This window comes from Ostrea edulis, chromosome 8 (assembly GCF_947568905.1).
Source record: "Ostrea edulis chromosome 8, xbOstEdul1.1, whole genome shotgun sequence".
Classification (NCBI taxonomy): Eukaryota; Metazoa; Mollusca; class Bivalvia; order Ostreida; family Ostreidae; genus Ostrea; species Ostrea edulis.
In genome coordinates this window covers 64,970,387-64,992,675 of record NC_079171.1, presented here as the reverse complement: position 1 = coordinate 64,992,675, position 22,289 = coordinate 64,970,387, and the positions used below count along the sequence as shown (strand labels likewise).

At 35.3% G+C, this 22,289-nt stretch overlaps 1 protein-coding gene across 1 annotated transcript; it reads right to left on the bottom strand.

Moving 5' to 3' along the window:
- Window positions 1-274: 274 nt before the first annotated feature.
- LOC125662388 (U6 snRNA-associated Sm-like protein LSm7) lies at window positions 275-22,195 on the bottom strand. The gene is made up of 4 exons (XM_056146684.1): window positions 22,092-22,195; window positions 10,280-10,385; window positions 9,319-9,390; window positions 275-2,087 (listed from the first exon to the last, which is right to left on the bottom strand). Exons 1-4 carry the CDS (start codon window positions 22,116-22,118, stop codon window positions 1,948-1,950), a joined length of 345 nt encoding a protein of 114 aa, XP_056002659.1. The 5' UTR covers window positions 22,119-22,195; the 3' UTR covers window positions 275-1,947.
- Between the last annotated feature and the right edge of the window lie 94 nt (window positions 22,196-22,289).

Here is a 22,289-nt window from a genome sequence, read left to right as displayed (position 1 = left end):
TTCTCTGGACTCACTGAAACTCATACTCTAAAAGTGAAAACTATGCTTAAGGTTTTCTCTGGACTCAATGAAACTAATACTCTAAAAGTGAAAACTATGCTTAAGTTTTTCTCTGGACTCAATGAAACTAATACTCTATAAGTGAAAACTATGTTTAAGTTTTGAAGAACCTGTACAACACAATGTGAAACTTCAGATTTCATTAGTTTCATTCTCATCAGTTGTGGAAATGATCAACATTCTTCTTGAATATGTATTAATCACAAGGCAGTAAAACAATATCTCAACTTTCATTTATTTTCCCTGTCTAAGATTTAAAAAAACAAAAAAACAAAGATCTTCTGTGCAACAACATACAAGTTCACAATGACAAAAATTACACATGATGTTTGTTCAGGTAATGCACATATACAATCAAACAATGACTGAATCTGAAACGCAGAGCGGATGACAAATGAACTAGAGGGTCCCAATATGTCAAATCATTGTGTACCATGATTCTAAGATACACAACACATACATGTATTACACTTTCTCTGATTAGTACCAATCAAGTCATGAAATGATACGACGTTCAATGATCAGTTAGCATTCAAAAACATTTTTGTACTTTCAGTACTTTGATTGTAATATGAGTTTACTTGCAAGTTAAATAACCAAAGTACTTATCAAAACTCCTGACCAGTGCATGATACTAGCGTGTGGTGATGGGTTTATTTTCATTCTTGCAGGCTAAATAATCAAGGTACTTTTCAAAACTCCTGACCAGCATATACATGTGATACTAGCATGTAGAGATTGATGTATGCAGTGTATACCGCCCATTAAATGAATTATAACTTTATTCAATCCCCATTGGATAAAGGTGCTTTCAGTTGTCGATTACAAGTGAATACGTAATGAAATATTCCGTACGTCAAATTGGTAATATATAGGGTGAGGGAAATGAAAAATCAATTAGTAAAAGGAAAATAGAGCATATAAAAGCTTCCAATTTTCTGTATATCACTTACAATTTTTTTCAGAGAGAGTGTGTATCGGTGTGGCAAGACTTCAATGGACAGGTATCCTTTTTCAGAGAGTATGTACAATATTTTCTTTTTATCACTTCTAAGAGCAAAATATCCTCATAATGAATTCACACTTATTGAGAGAAAATAACGAAATTTGTCATTTGATATAATAAAGTTTGGTTAAAACAAACTGTTTTTCGCTGGCCCTGGAGGTTCACTTTAACCATGTTTTACTGTATAATGGAGTTCGGTTATAATGAACTGTTTTTGCTGGCCCTGGAGGTTCACTATAACTGCATTTTACTGTAACAAAGTTTGGTTATAATGAACTGTTTTTGCTGGCCCTGGAGGTTCACTATAACTGCATTTTACTGTAACAAAGTTTGGTTATAATGAACTGTTTTTGCTGGCACTGAAGGTTTGCAATGACTGTGTTTTAATCTATAATGAAGTTTGGTTATCATGAACAGCTTTTTCAGGTATACATAATAAGCATATTAGAGAGTCCAAAATACACCATGATGCAAATAAACAATCAAAACTTCATCAACAGACAGAGTGTGCTATCTCTTAATCGTGATGAAATGCTTTGAATTCATCGATGTTGCAATAATCCTGGGATCTTGTGGGTATAAATAATACCCTAGAATTTCCAGTTCACAAAAAAGGAATCAACACCCCCCCCCCCCCCCCCCTGAACCACAGAACTTGATCCTCATACAGACACATGTAATGTACTAGATGCTAGTCCTAAGATTATTATAAAACAAGTCACAATCTGGACCCTCCCCCCTCCCCGACTTTACATCCCTGACAAACAATATACATCTCTCATCAACACATGCTGCCATGTTCCATCCATATTTACACATCTTACAAGTCTCTTGCAAAACAGAAAGTACAATGTCCTTGACCTTTTATCTACTTTCATTATCTACCCTTCCTGTTGAACAAACGGATTGGCAATGGCCTCCATGCCGTCGGACGGACAGATGAGTACGACTGAGGTCCCCCTACACACGACCAGACCCAGTGTCCTCGTGTCCTCCGTCAGTTTGTACGGATCATCAGGGTCTGAAAATAGAGAGATTGAATATAGATCAGGGTCTGAAAATAGATTGAATATAGATCAGGGTCTGTAAATAGAGATATTGAATATAGATCAGGGTCTGTAAATAGAGAGATTGAATATAGATCAGGGTCTGTAAATAGATTGAATATAGATCAGGGTCTGAAAATATATTGAATATAGATCAGGGTCTGAAAATAGATTGAATATAGATCAGGGTCTGTAAATAGAGAGATTGAATATAGATCAGGGTCTGTAAATAGAGAGATTGAATATAGATCAGGGTCTATAAATAGAGAGATTGAATATAGATCAGGGTCTGTAAATAGATTGAATAGAAATCAGGGTCTGTAAATAGAGAGATTGAATATAGATCAGGGTTTGAAAATAGATTGAATATAGATCAGGGTCTGTAAATAGAGAGATTGAATATAGTGTCTGTAAATAGAGAGAATGAATATAGATTGGGATCTGTAAATAGAGAGATTGAATATAGATCGGGGTCTGTAAATAGAGAGATTGTATACAGAGTCTGTAAATAGAGAGATTCTCTACAGTGTAAATAGAGAGATTGTATACAGTGTAAATAGAGAGATTGTATACAGTGTAAATAGAGAGAGTGTATACAGTGTAAATAGAGAGATTGTATACAATGTAAATAGAGAGATTGTATACAGTGTAAATAGAGAGATTGTATACAGAGTCTGTAAATAGATAGATTGTATATAGAGTCTGTAAATAGATAGATTATATACAGTGTAAATAGAGAGATTGTATAGAGTGTAAATAGAGAGATTGTATACAGTGTCTGTAAATAGAGAGATTGTATACAGTGTAAATAGAGAGATTGTATACAGTGTCTTTAAATAGAGAGATTGTCTACAGTGTTAATAGATAGATTGTATACAGTGTAAATAGAGAGTTTGTATACAGTGTAAATAGAGAGATTGTATACAGTGTAAATAGAGAGATTGTATACAGTGTAAATAGAGAGATTGTATACAGTGTAAATAGAGATTGCATATAGTGTAAATAGAGAGATTGCATACAGTGTAAATAGAGAGATTGTATATAGTGTAAATAGAGAGATTGTATACAGTGTAAATAGAGAGATTGTATATAGTGTAAATAGAGAGATTGTATACAGTGTAAATAGAGAGATTGTATACAGTGTAAATAGAGAGATATTGTATACAATGTAAATAGAGAGATTGTATACAGTGTAAATAGAGAGATTGTATACAGAGTCTGTAAATAGAAAGATTGTATACAGTGTAAATAGAGAGATTGTATACAGTGTCTGTAAATAGAGAGATTGTATTCAGTGTAAATAGAGAGATTGTATACAGTGTAAATAGAGAGATTGTATACAGTGTAAATAGAGAGATTGTATACAGTGTAAATAGAGAGATTGTATATAGTGTAAATAGAGAGATTGTATACAGTGTAAATAGAGAGAGTGTATACACTGTAAATAGAAAGAGTGTATACAGTGTAAATAGAGAGATTATAAACAATGTAAATAGAGATTGTATACAGTGTAAATAGAGAGATTGTATACAGAGTCTGTAAATAGAGAGATTGTATACAGTGTAAATAGAGATTGTATATTCTGTAAATAGAGATTGTATACAGTGTAAATAGAGAGATTGTATACAATGTAAATAGAGAGATTGTATACAGTGTAAATAGAGATTGTATACAGTGTAAATAGAGATTGCATACAGTGTAAATAGATAGATTGTATACAGTGTAAATAGAGAGATTGTATATAGTGTAAATAGAGAGATTGTATACAGTGTAAATAGAGAGATTGTATACAGTGTAAATAGAGAGATTGTATACAGTGTAAATAGAGATTGTATATAGTGTAAATAGAGAGATTGTATACAATGTAAATAGAGAGATTGTATACAGAGTCTGTAAATAGAGAGATTGTATACAAAGTCTGTAAATAGAGAGATTGTATACAGTGTAAATAGAGAGATTGTATACAGTGTAAATAGAGAGATTGTATACAGTGTAAATAGAGAGATTGTATACAGAGTCTGTAAATAGAGAGATTGTATACAATGTAAATAGAGAGATTGTATACAGTGTAAATACAGAGATTGTATACAGTGTAAATACAGAGATTGTATACAGAGTCTGTAAATAGAGAGATTGTATACAGTGTAAATAGAGAGATTGTATACAGTGTAAATAGAGATTGTATACAGTGTAAATAGAGAGATTGTATACAGTGTCTGTAAATAGAGAGATTGTATACAGAGTGTGTAAATAGAGAGATTGTATACAGTGTAAATAGAGAGATTGTATACAGTGTAAATAGAGAGATTGTATACAGTGGAAATAGAGAGATTGTATACAGTAGAAATAGAGAGATTGTATACAGTGTAAATAGAGAGATTGTATACAGTGTCTGTAAATAGAGAGATTGTATACAGTGTCTGTAAATAGAGAGATTGTATACAGTGTAAATAGAGAGATTGTATACAGAGTCTGTAAATAGAGAGATTGTATACAGTGTAAATAGAGAGATTGTATACAGTGTAAATAGAGATTGTATACAGTGTAAATAGAGAGATTATATAGTGTAAAAACAGAGATTGTATAGTGTAAATAGAGAGATTGTATACAGTGTAAATAGAGAGATTGTATACAGTGTAAATAGAGAGATTGTATACAGTGTAAATAGAGAGATTGTATACAGTGTAAATAGAGAGATTGTATACAGTGTAAATAGAGAGATTGTATACAGTGTAAATACAGAGATTGTATACAGTGTAAATACAGAGATTATATACAGTGTCTGTAAATAGAGAGATTGTATACAGTGTAAATAGAGAGATTGTATACAGTGTAAATAGAGAGATTGTATACAGTGCAAATAGAGAGATTGTATACAGTGTAAATAGAGAGATTGTATACAGTGTAAATAGAGAGATTGTATACAGTGTAAATAGAGAGATTGTATACAGTGTAAATAGAGAGATTGTATACAGTGTAAATACAGAGATTGTATACAGTGTAAATAGAGAGAATATAAACAGTGTCTGTAAATAGAGAGATTGTATACAGTGTAAATAGAGAGATTGTATACAGAGTCTGTAAATAGAGAGATTGTATACAGTGTAAATAGAGAGATTGTATACAATGTAAATACAGAGATTGTATATAGTGTAAATAGAGAGATTGTATACAGTGTAAATAGAGAGATTGTATACAGAGTCTGTAAATAGAGAGATTGTATACACTGTAAATAGAGATTGTATATTCTGTAAATAGAGATTGTATACAGTGTAAATAGAGAGATTGTATACAATGTAAATAGAGAGATTGTATACAGTGTAAATAAAGAGATTGTATACAGTGTAAATAGAGAGATTGTATACAGTGTAAATAGAGAGATTGTATACAGTGTAAATACAGAGATTATATACAGTGTCTGTAAATAGAGAGATTGTATACAATGTAAATAGAGAGAATGTATACAGTGTAAATAGAGAGATTGTATACAATGTAAATAGAAAGATTGTATACAGTGTAAATAGAGAGATTGTATACAGTGTAAATACAGAGATTGTATACAGTGTAAATAGAGAGATTGTATAAAGTGTCTGTAAATAGAGAGATTGTATACAGTGTAAATAGAGAGATTGTATACAGTGTAAATACAGAGATTGTATACAGTGTAAATAGAGAGAATATATACAGTGTCTGTAAATAGAGAGATTGTATACAGTGTAAATAGAGAGATTGTATACAGAGTCTGTAAATAGAGAGATTGTATACAGTGTAAATAGAGAGATTGTATACAATGTAAATACAGAGATTGCTAACAGTCTGTAAATAGAGAGATTGAAGACAGTGTACTTCTAATACAACCAGTTGTCTATACCCTGCAAGATTTCAGCTCTATGATGAATGGAGGAGGGGATGTAGTTTTGTCTCCCATTTCCACTGCTTGTTAACAATAAAATATGATACCCCCTCCACTGCTGTTAACAATATGATACCCCCTCCATTGCTCTGTTAACAATATGATACCCCCTCCACTGCTCTGTTAACAATATGATACCCCCTCCACTGCTCTGTTAACAATATGATACCCCCTCCACTGCTCTGTTAACAATGATACCCTCATCCACTGCTCTGTTAACAATATGATACCCCCTCCACTGCTCTGTTAACAATATGATACCCTCCTCCACTGCTCTGTTAACAATATGATACCCCCTCCACCTCTTTCTGCTTTTGTCAGTTGTATTTACATCCTATCCATAAACTTCTCATTATACAGGGATACCATGAGTTATTTCATTATACAGGATACCATGAGTTGTCTCATTATATAGGGATACCATGAGTTGTCTCATTATACAGGATACCATGAGTTGTCTCATTATACAGGGGTACCATGAATTATCTCATTATACAGGATACCATGAGTTGTCTCATTATACAGGATACCATGAGTTGTCTCATTATACAGGGATACCATGAGTTGTCTCATTATACAGGGATACCATGAGTTGTCTTATTATACAGGAATACCATGAGTTGTCTCATTATACAGGGATACCATGAGTTGTCTCATTATACAGGGATACCATGAGTTGTCTTATTATACAGGGATACCATGAGTTGTGTATGGTCCTGAAGACCATAGCACTGAGGGTTCTTAATCACGAACTGGCTACCGTGATCAAGAAGTGGCATATCTAAGATTATTACTTTTAATGTCCGGTGCCCAGGGACTGGGCAGTCACACTGACCAGTGTTATAGGTATCGGGGTAACTCAGTACCTCCTGACAACAAAGAAAGCACCTGCTACTAGTGCAGTAGTGCAAGTTTGTATCAGGTGAGTCTCGTGGGGATCCGGGTTAGCTCCTCAGTACCCCTTGCTTATCGCAAAAGGCGACTAAATGGAGCGGTCCTTCGGACGAGACTGCAAAAAAAACGAGGTCCTGTGTCACAGCAGTTGTGGCACGATAAATCTCTCCCTGCTCAATGGCCATAAGTGCCGAGCATAGTTCTAAATTTTGCAGCCCTTTACCGACAGTGGTTACGTCTCCATATGAGCGAAATATTCTCAAGAGGGACGTTACACAATCAATCTATCAGGTGAAGGCGGTTGATTGATTGTATATGGCTTGGTTTGATGCCAGAATTGATAGTCGGTTCATTGTATATTGTTTACTGTCCCACTTGAGAATCTTTCACTCATATGGAGATGTCACCATTGCCGATGAAGGGCAGTAAAATTCAACCCTATGCTCAAATGCTCATCACCTTTGAACAGGGAGGGATCTTTATCATGCCACACCTGCTGTGACATGGTGCCTCATGCTAACGAATGCCCCATTTAGTCACATCTTTCAGTAGCGACTCTTTTGTCAAACACATGGCTCTAGAGTTCAGTGTCCTTAAATACCGTACTAACGACGGGCGTTAATGACACCTCACTGTTGTGTAGGTTTATGGTGCTTCACCTACAGCTGGTGATGTCTCGACATGAGTAACTATTTCTCAGACTAATGCAGGGGTCAACATTAACGTTTGTCCGCTTGTCTGGTACCAGTGGAAAAACATTTCGGACAAGTGAATATTGATGGGCACTTTTTTTATGTAAAGAAGTCTCCAAACAATTTTGTGAAAAGTTTATCGGTAGTTCAGAGTCGGAAGTACATGTGTAATGTATGGAAAATGAACTTCGATCCCGATATCAATCGTTATGTAAACTACATGTAGCTGAGTCAAACTCAATCGGGATTGGTGTTCACTTATTGCGTACTACTTTCAATCATCCATGGATCTTACGAAGTCACTGATTCAAGATAGGAAGTCTAGATAAAATTTTGTTTTATGTGTTTGTTGTTTTTATCAAGAGAATAAGATTTAAAAAAAAATCAATCAAGCAGATATAAAAATAGACTATATAAATTAAATACAGTTTTCAAGTTGACAATATTAGATCCTTTTTTGAAAATTTTTCGGACAAGTGAAGTTGAAGTTCGGACAAATAAATATCTTTGTCCCTTGTCCAAATGGACAAGCAGGAAAAAAAGTTCATGTTGATCGAGCCCTGCACTGATGCCAAACACATAACCTAGAATCCAACTACCTGATATCTAAGCCACATTCAACTACCTGATATCTAAGCCACATTTCCATAGTCTACACATACACTGTAAGTGGCTTATAGGACATGCAAGGCTTTCAGTAGAACTATAATGTATTAAATGACATAATCTTGATTTTAGCGCTTCTTCTAGGTACGATAATGGATATTTGTATTTTGGCACATCCATAAAGTATAGTGTGGTGTACTGAATCTCACTAGAACACAGCTAACCGTGACCCTGGTGGTACGATAATGGATATTTGTATTTATATAGCTTAGTCGGTTGATCTAAATCATATATCAATATGTATGTCACATTATCAACACACTGAAAAGGAGATAAATCAATAACTGTGAGACAATGAAGGCTTCTAGATGAATTTTTCAGTGAATGTGTTATAATGCTGTCACAAAACAAGTCAGTTGGTAGAAAATTTATAGGTTGATTGGTACCAAATATGGAGCTTTGTCAAAGTCAAAGGTTATATTGGCGGTTCCATTTAAAAGCAACAAAAATCGTCAACGATATATCTCAGAACTTAAATCTAGTTTATATTATTCATAAATACACATCAGAAATTAAATATGAACAATAAAATGTCTTTCTTTGTTGTTCTATTGGGTGAAGAAGGTACATGTAGCAATCATTGCAGAAAAAACATTCATGATTTTTGTTTTTTTGCAATGCTAGCTACCTTCATTGCCCAATAAAACAACAAAGAAAGATTATGTTGATTAAGGGGATACTCTACATCGTCATAATGGCTGACTTTCTTTTAAAACATGGAGGTAAATATAAATATTAATAATATTTGTCTATTCATTTCTAAAATCATCACCTAGCTGAGTAGCTCAGTTGGTTAGCACGTCGACTGCTGAACTGTAGATTGCGTATTGGAGTCCAGCAGGGGTTTTGAATTTTTTTTTTTCGATTGCTTTCTACTGAAACTGCATTTTTTGACTAAAAAAAGAAAATTTGAAAGTTTTCAATTTCAAAATGTTGTTGTAAATATCCTCCCTTTTCATCCATATCAAACTTCTCTTGTGTAGCATACCTCCTTAATTAAATCTAATCAAAAATGAATAAATAAATTAAAAATTACATTACCTCGAAGATACTCCGTGGTGTCATCCAATACCAGATTCAGTAAGGGGTCGTAACCCTTCAGCACACCAGCAGCTGTCCAATCAAAATGTCTCATCTCAATATCAAATCAAATTATCAACAAGTTCTAAAGTAATGAAATAAATGGAGCAAAAGGTAAGTATAGAATCTCCAATGGTTTGTGTCATCCAATACCAGATTCAGTAAGGGGTCATAACCCTTCAGCACGCCAGCAGTTGTCCAATCAAAATGTGTAAATGTTTGTGGTTTGATATGATTTATACCCAACGAGTTGTGTGTTTTTCTATCACTATAATGAATTGGATGATAATCATATCCAGCCACAAACCATGGAAGATTCTTTTAATCACATGTTACTATGTCAGATTAGACAGGTTTCACTGTACAAATATTTATATCTTTTGTGTGTCCCTGAAGCCTGTATATTCAGATACACTGCATATTCTGACAAAAACTTTGTCTCCCTGTGAATGTTGGATTAGACAGGTTTCACTGTACAAATATTCACCTTTTTTGGAGTGCCCCTGAAACTCCCACCCATCCTTTCGAAATAAATAAATCTTTTCATGGAAATAAATCCTATCATGGAAATAAATCTTATCATGGAAATAAATAAATCTCATCATGGAAATAAATAAACCTTATCGTGGAAATAAACAAAACTTATGATCGTGGAAATAAATAAATCTTATCGTGGAAATCAATTTTATCGTGGAAATAAATAAATCTTATCATGGAAATAAAACAATTTTATTGTGAAAATAAATAAATCTTATCATGGAAATAAACAAATCTTATCGTGGAAATAAATAAATGTTATAGTGGAAATAAATAAATCTTATCGTGAAAATAAATAAATGTTATCATGGAAATAAAATCTTATCGTGGAAATAAATAAATGTTATCGTGGAAATAAATAAATCAATCTCATGGAGTCCCGTACCTTCTCTTCCCCCGCTGAACTTGACCCTAATTGTCTTGTCCAAATATTTGGCCAGGTCTAAGATTGTTTCCTTCTTCTTCTTTTCTTTCTCCTTGTCCCCTGTGGGCTGTTTCATCATACAGAAGAAAATAATCAAAGTACTGAAAGTACTGTTTCATCATACAGATTATGATTACGTCATGCTCAAGAATTTTTCACTCATATGGAGACGACACCAAGACCGGTGAAGGGCTTCAAATTTAGGCCTATGCTCGGCGCTTACGGCCATTGAGCTGTGAGGGTTCTTTATCGTGCCACACCTACTGGGACATGGGACATCCGTTTTTAAGGTCATCTCCAAGGACCCATGACATTCACACCTGATGCCGAGCATTTGGCGATGGAACTATCACTACCTGTTTTAACGACTTGGGTCTGTCATGGCCGGGATCCGAACCCCGGCCTATCACATGCGGGGCGAACGCTCTAACCTCTTGGCCACCGCGGCGGTCAAAGAAAATAATCAAAATATTGAAAGAATTGAAAATCAGAATTAGCAGGGGCTGTATAGAGTACATGCACATATCATACAGTACCCGCAACCTTATTCTTGACATGATAAACGATAGAACATGATACACGCACAATAGGATAGGATACACGCAATTTCTTTAATACATGGTTGCAATGGTGTGTTTTTTTCAATATTTGTAATACTATTGGTTTTTTTTCTTTTTTGCCATCACAGCTAAATTCAGAAAACTAAACTATATATGGTTTTCAATTCATTATTTGATATCTATATGAATTTTCTCAGCCAATGATTCAAAAACTTATATTGTCACCTAATGTTTAATATATAGATTACACAGCAGCAGGACCATCTGGTATAGTTGCTGAAATCAACAGGTGAACTGCATGGGGGCAAGTCTGGTGCAGGAACTGATTGAAGCCATCATCAGAGAGGGGTGCATACCTGCGGAATGGGAAGAGAGCTTTATAGTCAGCCTGTACAAAGGTATAGGGGATGCGATAAACAGAGGTAACTACCGTGGACTCAGACTTATTGATCAGGTCATGAAAGTCTGGGAAAGAGTTGTTGAGCAGCTGATCAGACAACAAGTACAGATTGATGACATGCAATTTGGCTTCATGCCCGTTAGGAGCATCACAGGCGCAATCTTCATCATATGCCAAGTCATGGAGAAACATCAGGCAGCAAACATGACATTTGTAGACTTGGAAAATGCTTTCAACCGTGTCCCGAGAAAGGTCATCTGGTGGGTCCTGCGTAAGTTGGGAGTTACGGAATGGCTGGTTCAAGTAGTGACGTCTATGTACACCAATGTTCGTAGTAGGGTACGAGTCGGTAACAGCTACAGCGATGAATTTGAAGTTGGAGTGGGCATCCATCAGGGATCGGTCTTAAGTCCCCTTCTATTCATCATTGTCCTCGAGGCTCTATCACTAGAATTTCGCACCAGTTGCCCGTGGGAGCTCCTATATGTTGATGACCTGGCAATAATTGACACCTCGCTTGAATCACTCAAGGTACGTCTGGACAGATGGAAGAGTAGCATGGAGGAGAAGGGTCTCAGAGTAAACATGCAGGGCTCGAAATTAACATATGTCCGTCAGTCTGTGACTGGCTAAAAGTCTGGCGGACTGACTGACATTTGTTTTAGTCAGTCTGATGGGACTGGTTAATTTTCTAAAGCATCATTTTGGAAAATATACTTAATATGAAATTTCATACACATTTGGCATGCTTCGATCTGTTTAATCAACCGGACGAATCTGATTCGTAAATATAAATCAGTCTATGCGAAAGTTTTTTTGACAACACAGGACATTCGGTCCTGTGTAATCAATGAACACACCGGACCGAACCAAATTTTGTCAGACCGAAAAACCTAATGTATAAAAGTGAAAATGCAAAACCAAGGAAATCTTATTTATTATACCAGTAATACTATACCAGGGATCCTTCCCGCATAATACTTTAGACAGTCCATGCGGTTTTAATCATATTCATTTACGTATTTGGATTTGTGTGATAGTTTTTACTTATAACAAACATTTAAATGACTCCGCGTCAAAATAGTAAAGCTCAAAACCGGACAGTGAGACATCGGACATACCGATCCGGTGTAAAAAATGACGCATCGGACCTTAGGCACTGCACATCGGTCAGGTCTGACGGTCCGATGTCTTTCGCATAGACTGATAAATTCCACATTTAAGTGTTACAATATTGTCTAAGGCATAATGAGTTAAATTTCATTTTAATGATATCAACAAAATATATTTGATTATTTCTGGAAAACTCTGTTGGACTGGTAATTTTTTCTGCGGACTGGTTAAAATTATACCCCATCAGTCCGGCTGGACTGGTGACATAAAAAGTTAGCTGCAAGCCCTGACATGGGTAAGACCAAGGTCATGATCGCTGGTCCCAACTTCGACTTATTGAGGAAAACAGTCAAACACCCCTGTTCTGTATGTCTGAGTGGAACAGGCAGCAACTCAATCCTCTGCACACACTGTTCAGAATGGGTGCACAAAAAGTGCAGTGGCATAGAGGGTCCCTCTCAAAGCAGATCCTCACTATAAGACCAACAGATGGCAGACCAATGACGGAGGTTGGTATTGGTGACAGCACGCTTGAAGCAGTGAAAGACTTTTGCTACCTGGGCGACATGCTGTCATCAGGTGGAGGCTGTGAACTCGCAGCAGCTACACATTGCAAGGCTGCCTGGAAACAGTTCAGAGAGCTGCTACCAATCCTAACCAAAAAGCACCTACCAACAGCTACTAGAGGGTGTGTATACTCCTCATGTGTCAGAAGTGTGCTTATGTATGGCTCCGAAACTTGTGCTGTTTCTGCTAACACTAGTATAACTGCAGTGTAATGACAAAGCAATGATAAGATGGATCTGTTTGGTGAAGCCTGGGCAAACCATTCTGTCTGAATCCCTCCTCGCTCAAGTCAACTTAAAAAGCCTCGCAGACATCATGCAGAAGAGCAGACTGCATTGGCTGGGGCACGTTGAGCGCATGCACTGGCTGGATTGCTCTAGTCCGACAATGAACATACCAGCGGAGAGGACCACTGGCAGACCTAAACTGTCTTGGGAGGATGTCGTGTTGTGGGATAGGAAAACCCTGGGTATGGATTCCGTCAACCCTCATCACAGACAGGAATGGAGAGGAAGACTTAGATCAAGACTGGACAGTCAGGCCCCACCCTCAACAGAGGATTAATTGATGGCCTGATCAACAAATAAACTGGATGATGATGATGATGACAGCGAATTAACTAGATGTCTCTCTTATTCCGATGTGTATCATATCAAATGTGAAACAAGAGACAAGCAAATGTTTATCAACTTCAGGTGAAGAAGCTTTCAGATTTACTGTCCTCGGCAAACCACTACCTGCTTTCCAGACTATGTGGAATGAAATTGTGATAAATTTTCACCCTCTCTGGACAGACAAATAGCTCTTCTTCTGCCTTAAAATTGACAGTTTTATGTTCTCCTTCAAATATACTGTCTTTCCTCGATTCCTAAAAATGGCTTCTTTAACAAAACAAATAAAGCTTTTGGAAAGTATCGTACTTTTTCATTAGATTTAATATAATACGATCCCGATAGTTTCCAAGGCTACGCGATAAAAGATTTTCACGATAAACGGAAAACCTAGCTGACACACGCCAAATATGATACGCCATAGACCTGATAAATGCAAAACATGATACAATAGGATACACGAACAATACGATAGGATACACACACGATACGATAGGATACACTCACGATACGATAGGATACAGGCACAATACGATAGGCTACACTCACGATACGATAGGATACAGGCACGATACGATAGGATACACTCACGATACAATAGGATACAGGCACGATATGATAGGCTACACTCACGATACGATACAGGCACGATACGATAGGATACATACGTTAGAACACAATAGGAATGTCAAGAATAACGTTGCGGGTACTGCATGTGTCAGGGTAAAAAATCAAACTTTTTTTCTTAAATGGTTAGTTGGCCACAAACCTCGATTTCTTGATGGCCAATTGCTAATCTTAGTGGCCAGATTATGATAAGACAATAAATGTTTGAAAACCAACCTTTTAAAACAAATTCTACCATTCATTTTGATTTACAAAGGGGGAGGGTCCATCCTCAAAATCGGTTATTTTCATGTTTTTAAGGAAATTTTTCTGACTAGGGAGAGGTTCCAAATCCCCAGACCCACCCCTCTGGATCCGTCACTTCAAATTGTTAGCATACATTTCTAATCGTGAAAATTTCCCCTACATTTGCTCACCCACCCCATTGTGTATCATGTCAGAATATTTTCAGGTTTACCCCTGTACAGTGGCGGATCCGGAACATTTTCAATGGGAAGATTACCCTTGTACACGGGCGGATCCGGAACATTTCAACGAGAGGATTGTGACAAAAATTTGTACCTTTTCCATAAAAAAAAAACCCCAAGCATTTTAAAAATAGCGCATCGCTAAACCGGTACATGATATGCCTGCATACATTATTGCCCCATGGATTTGAACAAGTAAATCCATATCCAAGGATAATAATTGGGAGCAATACAAAATGTTCTATGAGTTGCAAAATCAAGGTATTTGCAAAGACAATCCACAAAAGGATTATCCACAAAAGGATTTCATCAAAGTTGCAATAACACAGTATTTTGCATTAAATAAATCAAAGTTTAAGAGCTGTAACTCTTTCAAAAATAGTGGGACAGTATTCCACTTGTAATATGCCCGCATTTTTATGCGGGAGTATAAAAATGGTATCTGCATGTGTTGTTACGACATCTTGGAAATACACTGTGTAATATATGTTTGCTTACCTCTATGAAATGTAAACACACGACATATCTTAACCCCCCCCCCCCCTCCCCCCCCTTACGATTTTTTTTAGGTACATACATAAAAGGCCAAATAACTATAATTTATCTATAATAGTGGTATATAATAACATGTGCAACATATCCCATTTAAAAAGAATAGATCGAAATTTTCAGTTCATTCTTGGCTAATGTAACTCTCGGGCATCTTATGTTGGCCTACTTTGAATATTTATACATTACATTATTTTTTGTCCAAGTACTTTTCCCAAAATGCTCAGTTTTTCGACATAAAATTCCCAATTGAATTGGTACCAGACCCAGTCTATGCGAAAGTCACCATACAGTAAAACTAGGGTCAGATCAGTAGAAAAAATCTAAATACAGGACCTATTGTCCAATAAAAATAATAAGCACCCATTGCCATTTGTTCCCCTTCTCACTGCTTTTAAAAACAAATTTTGAGATTATAAGAATTTGAAACCTCGTAAACTTGCATGAATTAGAACATTTTCCCCTATGATGAAAATTTATATGCTTTCATCATGTTTATCGCTAATTTGTGTCATTAATTATGATGTTGATTTCACCCTAAGCACTGACACAAATGTTACATGTGACGACATGTGACGGCATGTAAAGATAAACTGTAAATAATGATCTGGCGAACCATATTCTGCTGGTATCTGAGTGGTGAAAATGCTCATTTCCAACACAGTAGTGATTCAAATTTGTTGCATGAAAATCCACAAGTTCTACACATCAAATCAGTAGTGATGGTCGATCGGTTTAAAATCATAATCGATAATCGTTTTGTAATCAGGCCACTATTAAAAAATTGTTTGTTGGGCGTTTGCCTACCCTACCCCTTTGATGATGGGTAGGTAGGTAGGCTTTTTTTTTTTTTTGGTCAGGATTAATTTTTTTTCGTGCGTTAAATATTGTTCTCCCACATACGTCAGTGCTGCTAGAATTTTTTGTACATCAGGGCTTGAAGCTAACTTTTTATGTCACCAGTCCAGTCAGACTGATGGGGTATAATTTCAACCAGTCCACAGAAAATTTTACCAGTCCAACAGAGTTTTCCAGAAATAATTAAACATATTTCGTTAATGTTATTAAAATGAAATTAAACTCAATATGCCTCAGACAATATTGTAATACTTAAATGTGGGATTTATATTTACGAATCAGATTTGTCTGATATCTACAGATCGAAGCATGCCAAATGTGTGTATAAAATTTCATAAGTATATTTTCCAAAATGATGCTTTAGAAAATTAACCAGTCCCATCGGACTGACTAAAACAAATGTCAGTCAGTCCGCCATACTTTTAACAAGTCACAGACACGGGCATATGTTAATTTCGAGCCCTGTACATCGTCTACATATATCTGTATATTTTGTTTGTTATATTATATCTCTTCATTAGCCAAGTTCTTTGTCATTAATTAAATATGCTTTTAAATGTACATATGTGCCAGCCTTATCATATTCAGCTCTATCATATATTCATATATCTGCTTTTGTATATAACATCACTATTCATCAGCACACCACTTTATAAATAAGAATTAGTTTTGCTTTGCACTTTTGTGTTGTTCTGTGTATGCACCCCAGGGATTTTCCACACCATTTTAGGAATGGGGCCTGGGCCTTTAGAATTGGGAATTTTAACGCCATTTTGTCCAAATTGGGAATTTTAGAAATTCACAGTTTTACAACATATTTCTTAAAATATGCTTTTTTTTTCAATAAAAAGATGAAAATTTTCTCTTCATTCATAGAAGTTTTTCTTATCATAACATTCTGTTTTTCATTGCAATCAGGGTTAAATGACACTTAAACCTATTTTTCAATGATGCATGGACTGACGGAACACCAGCTTTCAAATTTCCAAGTGACCCTATAGCTTCTAGTTCTCAGATGGTTCTTCAAAAATGTCAGGAAGAGAAAATAGACAGCATTTTCCCCATTTTACTTGCAATTCATGGCTAATAATATTGTGTATTTATACTTTTGAATACTAGATGGATTTTTTTTCAATTACAGTTGAATTAAATTTAGATTTAATCATGGAGTTTCAACTACATATTGTATTGCTTTGAAATTTGACATAAACAGCCTAACCATATATAAATTATTTTTCAAATCATGATCTAGTTCATCATGAAACTCTCTGTGATAATCTATGCCAATATACTTGTTCAATCAGTAGGAAAAGCACTAGGCTTGGGAAGTTATATTTTCATATCCAATAAAATGATTTTGTAAAGTAAATATATATCTAAATGTACATATGTTAATATTAATGATAAAGGTAAGCTAAATTTGAACTAATGCTGCTTTATACAATGCAGCATACAATATCACAATTTCTGGTGATTAGATTCTCCAAACGAAGTGTGCTGCTTCAAAGATTAAAACAATTATTTTCACACAAAGTACACTGAAAATACATTCTGAATATATATGAGATTTACCTAATAACTCTCAGATAGGTTAAGGAAGTGGGTACAATAAGTGAAGCAACAAAATAGCACGTATTAATCAAAGAAAAAAAATGGGGGAAATTCGGATTTATCGAACTGTTGCCGATATTTCTGGAGTGTTTTATAAAATGAACTATGATGGTAGTTCAGCTGAATTATGTTGAATCATTCCACTTACCCCATGACAATATTGCAAAACAAGACAATTTTTTATTTGACTTGAATTGGGAAATTTTGTAGACAAATTGGGAAAAAATACTACTATTTTGCATTGGGAATGGGGCCGAATTTCGGCCCCCTACAACAGGGTGGAAAATCCCTGCACCCTTTAGTTCTTAGTCATCCTCTGCTTTATGCTAGTAGGCATGCAGTGTTATATATTCCATTGAACTAGTGTGACAACTGTTTTATGTAGATTGAAATTTCTAAATGAAATATATAACTTAAGTACTGCTCAGTAACATAAAAGCATGATGAGTGGATTTTATTTCAAAGTTTTTCTTGGGTATAAAATGTAAAGTAGCAGTCTAAAGCATTGAAAGCAATATGGATTTTGTATCTTTTTTCAAATTCTAAGAAAAGCTCTGAAATAAATGTTAGATGCATTTCTGCATGAACTATTAACCAGGCACTGCAAGCATCGTGTAACCTGGGGGTTCCAACTAGCATAGAATCTGTTATAATGGCTTGGTTTGAGAAAATAAATTTATCAGATATGTACTTCGCCATGTGCTCTATGTTGTGTCTACGTTCGTCAGCCGCAGTTGAATCCGTGTCAAACTCAAGCAGTCTATTGGCTTTGCTTCGTTCCTTTGAGTTTTTAAACTCCATATTTACGCATAAAGTTGCGTACGATTTTGTCCTTTTCAGGTCAGACATTTTGAAACAAACCATCAAGGAAGCGCTTAAAGCGAAGCAAGGTGACTGTCAAGCACTTCACTGACTCGGACGGCTAAAATCCGGCTCAAACTCGTTCTGTTCCGCACCGGACAATAACCAAAAAAAAAAAAAACATCGCTGTTGGGCCAATAAAAAAATTTTGGGTCGGCGACCTTTTGAGAGGGTCGGGCGGCTAACGCCCAACAAACAATTTTTTAATAGTGGCCTCAGGAGTAGAAAACCAATCAATTTTTGATTAATATTCATTTTTTTATCATATTTAAAAAATACATTTTTCATTTTAAAATAATATTATTTGTTTAAACCTTCTGCACCAACATGTATGTTTCTTTCTCTATATGAATACTACATAATGAACAAAACCAGTCATTCGTGCATTATCTTTTTATCTAACAGCAAACTACAATAAAACAGGCACTAAGTCAGGAACAAATATTTAAAAACTGTGCTGAATAAAAACAAAAAGATATATGCTTTGTTTTATTTAACAGCGAAATTGGCACCTCAGCACCAGCATGGCCTTTACTCGCGCTCGCCATTTTGAAATGAAACCTGAACTTGGTCCTTGCTATCCGCCATTCTTATTTCAGTTTAGAAAGCGACTTTCGATTATAAAATTCTATAATCGATTATCAGAATCAGAAAGGGTAAACCAATCAATGCAGAGCTCCAGATAATTTTTTACCACAAAGAGTATTTACCCCCTGATTTGCAAATCAATGAGTATTTTCCTTTCCAGAAAAAGTCAAAAGAGTATTTTGTTAATTTACAGATTATATTTGCTGTTTTGCCACTAATACAGAATTTGATCACTTAATCTAAATATAATCAGATATTATGTGACCGAGTGTCTGACATATTAAAATTTAATACCTCAGTGATATATTACAAAATCTCAATGACAATGAAAAGTTTATGACAAAAAGAACTACCAAGGATTTTCACCCGTAAATATACAAGTTTTTATTGTACAGTATTGAATAAATTTCATAAACACCAAACAAACAAACAAAACTATTTGTCATATACTGTAAACCAAAAGCATTTTTGACCAAAAATAACAGTTTCAAAGTCAAAAGATTTTGTCTTTCTATAATAGCATTTTTTTAAATTTAGACGAACCTATTTCTGCCCATATATTATTTGCACTTAATTTTCACTGCAAATTACGGTCAGATTTCCCTCACCTTGTACCGTTAACCAAGAATTGATTTTCCTCTACCTGTGTAAAACGAATGCATGTGTGACAGAAGTCGGTAAATAAATGTGTGACTCCCATTCTCGCATATGCTTTTATATAGTTAGTGAGACAATGCTGCAGGAGCGGCCTTTCAGTAAAGAATTTTAAGTTAAAGTTTAACGGAAGAAGTATCGTTTGTCCGGTGACATTTTCTGTGCCATGTAGCAGCAATCAATTGTCTACCATTGATAATACAAGTTTTTTTTCTGTGCTTTCCACCGCACTCTACCTCTTTAAGAAAGAAGTATAATAACAATTAGGCTTATACATAATACAGTTATATTGAATTATCTCTAAGCCATCTTTTAAAATTGTCATTGTCATCAAACGTTTTTCATAGAGATTATATTTCATGTAAGATCAAGCGCTGAGCTAACCTCAATTCTTATGAATAGATAATTTGTACTTATATCATTCTATCATACGTACGCATTACTTTAGGATTGCGAAGCATATTTACATTCACTAATGCATAATTGTACGCCTGATTTTCAACTTAAATGCGTATTTGGTAAAAATTAATAAGTATTTACGCTCTTACACATCTTATCTGGAGCTCTGCAATTTTTTTAATATAATAATCGATCATAGTCCATCGCTATCACTCGGGCACCAAATTTGTTGTTTTTTGGCGTGTGTAAAACCCGAACCAAAATCCAGAATCAAATCAAAAGGTACCTGAAATTTTTGGTGCACCACACAGCACTAGCTATATTGTTTTTCTTCCATGCAATAAATTAACATTACACACTTAGTACACAATTGTTTTAATCTTATTTGATTTTTTTTTGGGGGGGGGGGGGTACAGTTGCTTGATATTTCATAAATTTAATTTTATTGGAAAAACTTGGTCTGGTAAAAGCTTGCTTGGTCTGGCAAAATTTGTTGTTTCAAAAGACCATTTGTCCCAAGGCTGAAACGATTCACAGAAATATCGATACTGTTCAATATAAATGCTTGATTCAATGTTTGACTCATTGCCTCGATTTTCGATTCAATACGTTTATGACAAACGGGTTCAGTAAAATACATCAGGCTCGGCCTGCACATATTATTTCTACCTGCAGGAGGGACAAAACAGCGTCAAATAACTGTTGTTTGCCATGAGGCTGATGAAAATAATAATGAACTTCGTCAGTTTAACCTACAGAGCCAACAGGCATCTTACCGTTTCACGGTTTGTAAACAGTTTGCTTATAAAATTATGATTTTGAATCCTGGTAATCAAATCTTTCTTCAATGTTATTATTGGTTTCTTCTGTAAATCGTATTAAATTGAAAATATCGAATTGTGGCTTAGGTATTGCAATATGTATCATATCGTTAAGGGGGCATGCATATCCTTTCAGCCATAACTCAGTGATTTTTTTCTACCCACTGGTACTGGTACCGGTACCCACTCAATTGGGAAAAATAGCGTCAAAATCGAACAAATTGGGAATTTTCTACAAATGTATCAGCAAATGATTTCAACTAAAAGAAAAGAAAAAAGAGAACAAAACAAGAAGTAGTCATCTCTTTACAAACTTTTTTACTCTAATATTTGCTGTTGTGAGACATAAGGAATCGTCATAGGTTCGTTTTAGAATCATCATAGTTCTACAAAACACGCGCACTGCCATGATCTGTACTTTCGATTTAATACCGGAAGTGGACATTTTAGTTAATTTGTACGTTTCAGACTAAATAAATTATGATGTCAGCGGTCTATATTTCGGCAAGTAAATTGGGAATATTTAGTCTCAAAATTGGGAAAAATCAATGGTTTTTGACATTGGGAATGGTACCGTTTATCGGTACCAGTTATATAAGGGAAAAAATCGCTGTAACTTTGCCCTGTAATAATTATAGACTTCCGCGTACACTGACTGAAACCCCATACCAAAAAGGGTCAATTAAGTCTTGTGTGGCACCATGGAAGTCATCATTTGAAAGGAAAATTCCGTGACTGTTTTAATTTTGGGGTCTCCATACCTAAACGATAGGCAATGCAAAATCAAAAGTGATGGAGAGCTAGTTGAAGAATTAAATCATTTATTTGAAGCTAATGCTTGTTCAGCAATGTCATCTAACTGCGCATTAATTTGTAGAAACGACCTAAGCTGAAAATAAATTTCCAGGCATAAATTATGAAGGACTGCTCCGAGATTCAGAGAAAGGCGTCGGTCTAAATAATGAAAAATTCAGCCAAGTCGAATCTCAGCCGAGATTATCTGCTAGACCGCTACTCTGTAGACCCTCAATCCAATAAATCAAACTTTCAAACACGTAGAACACGAAAACATATATAAATAAGATACCTGTGCTTGTTTTGGAGCCTGCGACATGATAATTGCAAACAACTCGCTGAAAGGAAAACGTGCAGAAATCGCTCGCACCAATCGGAAACACAATTGGGTAGAAAATATTTAAAATCTTTTCGATCAACCTCATGATTTCCGGAAAGTCTACTGCGGTTAAGAAAATAGCATTAAACAATTGCTGCTGCTTCCTTTCGA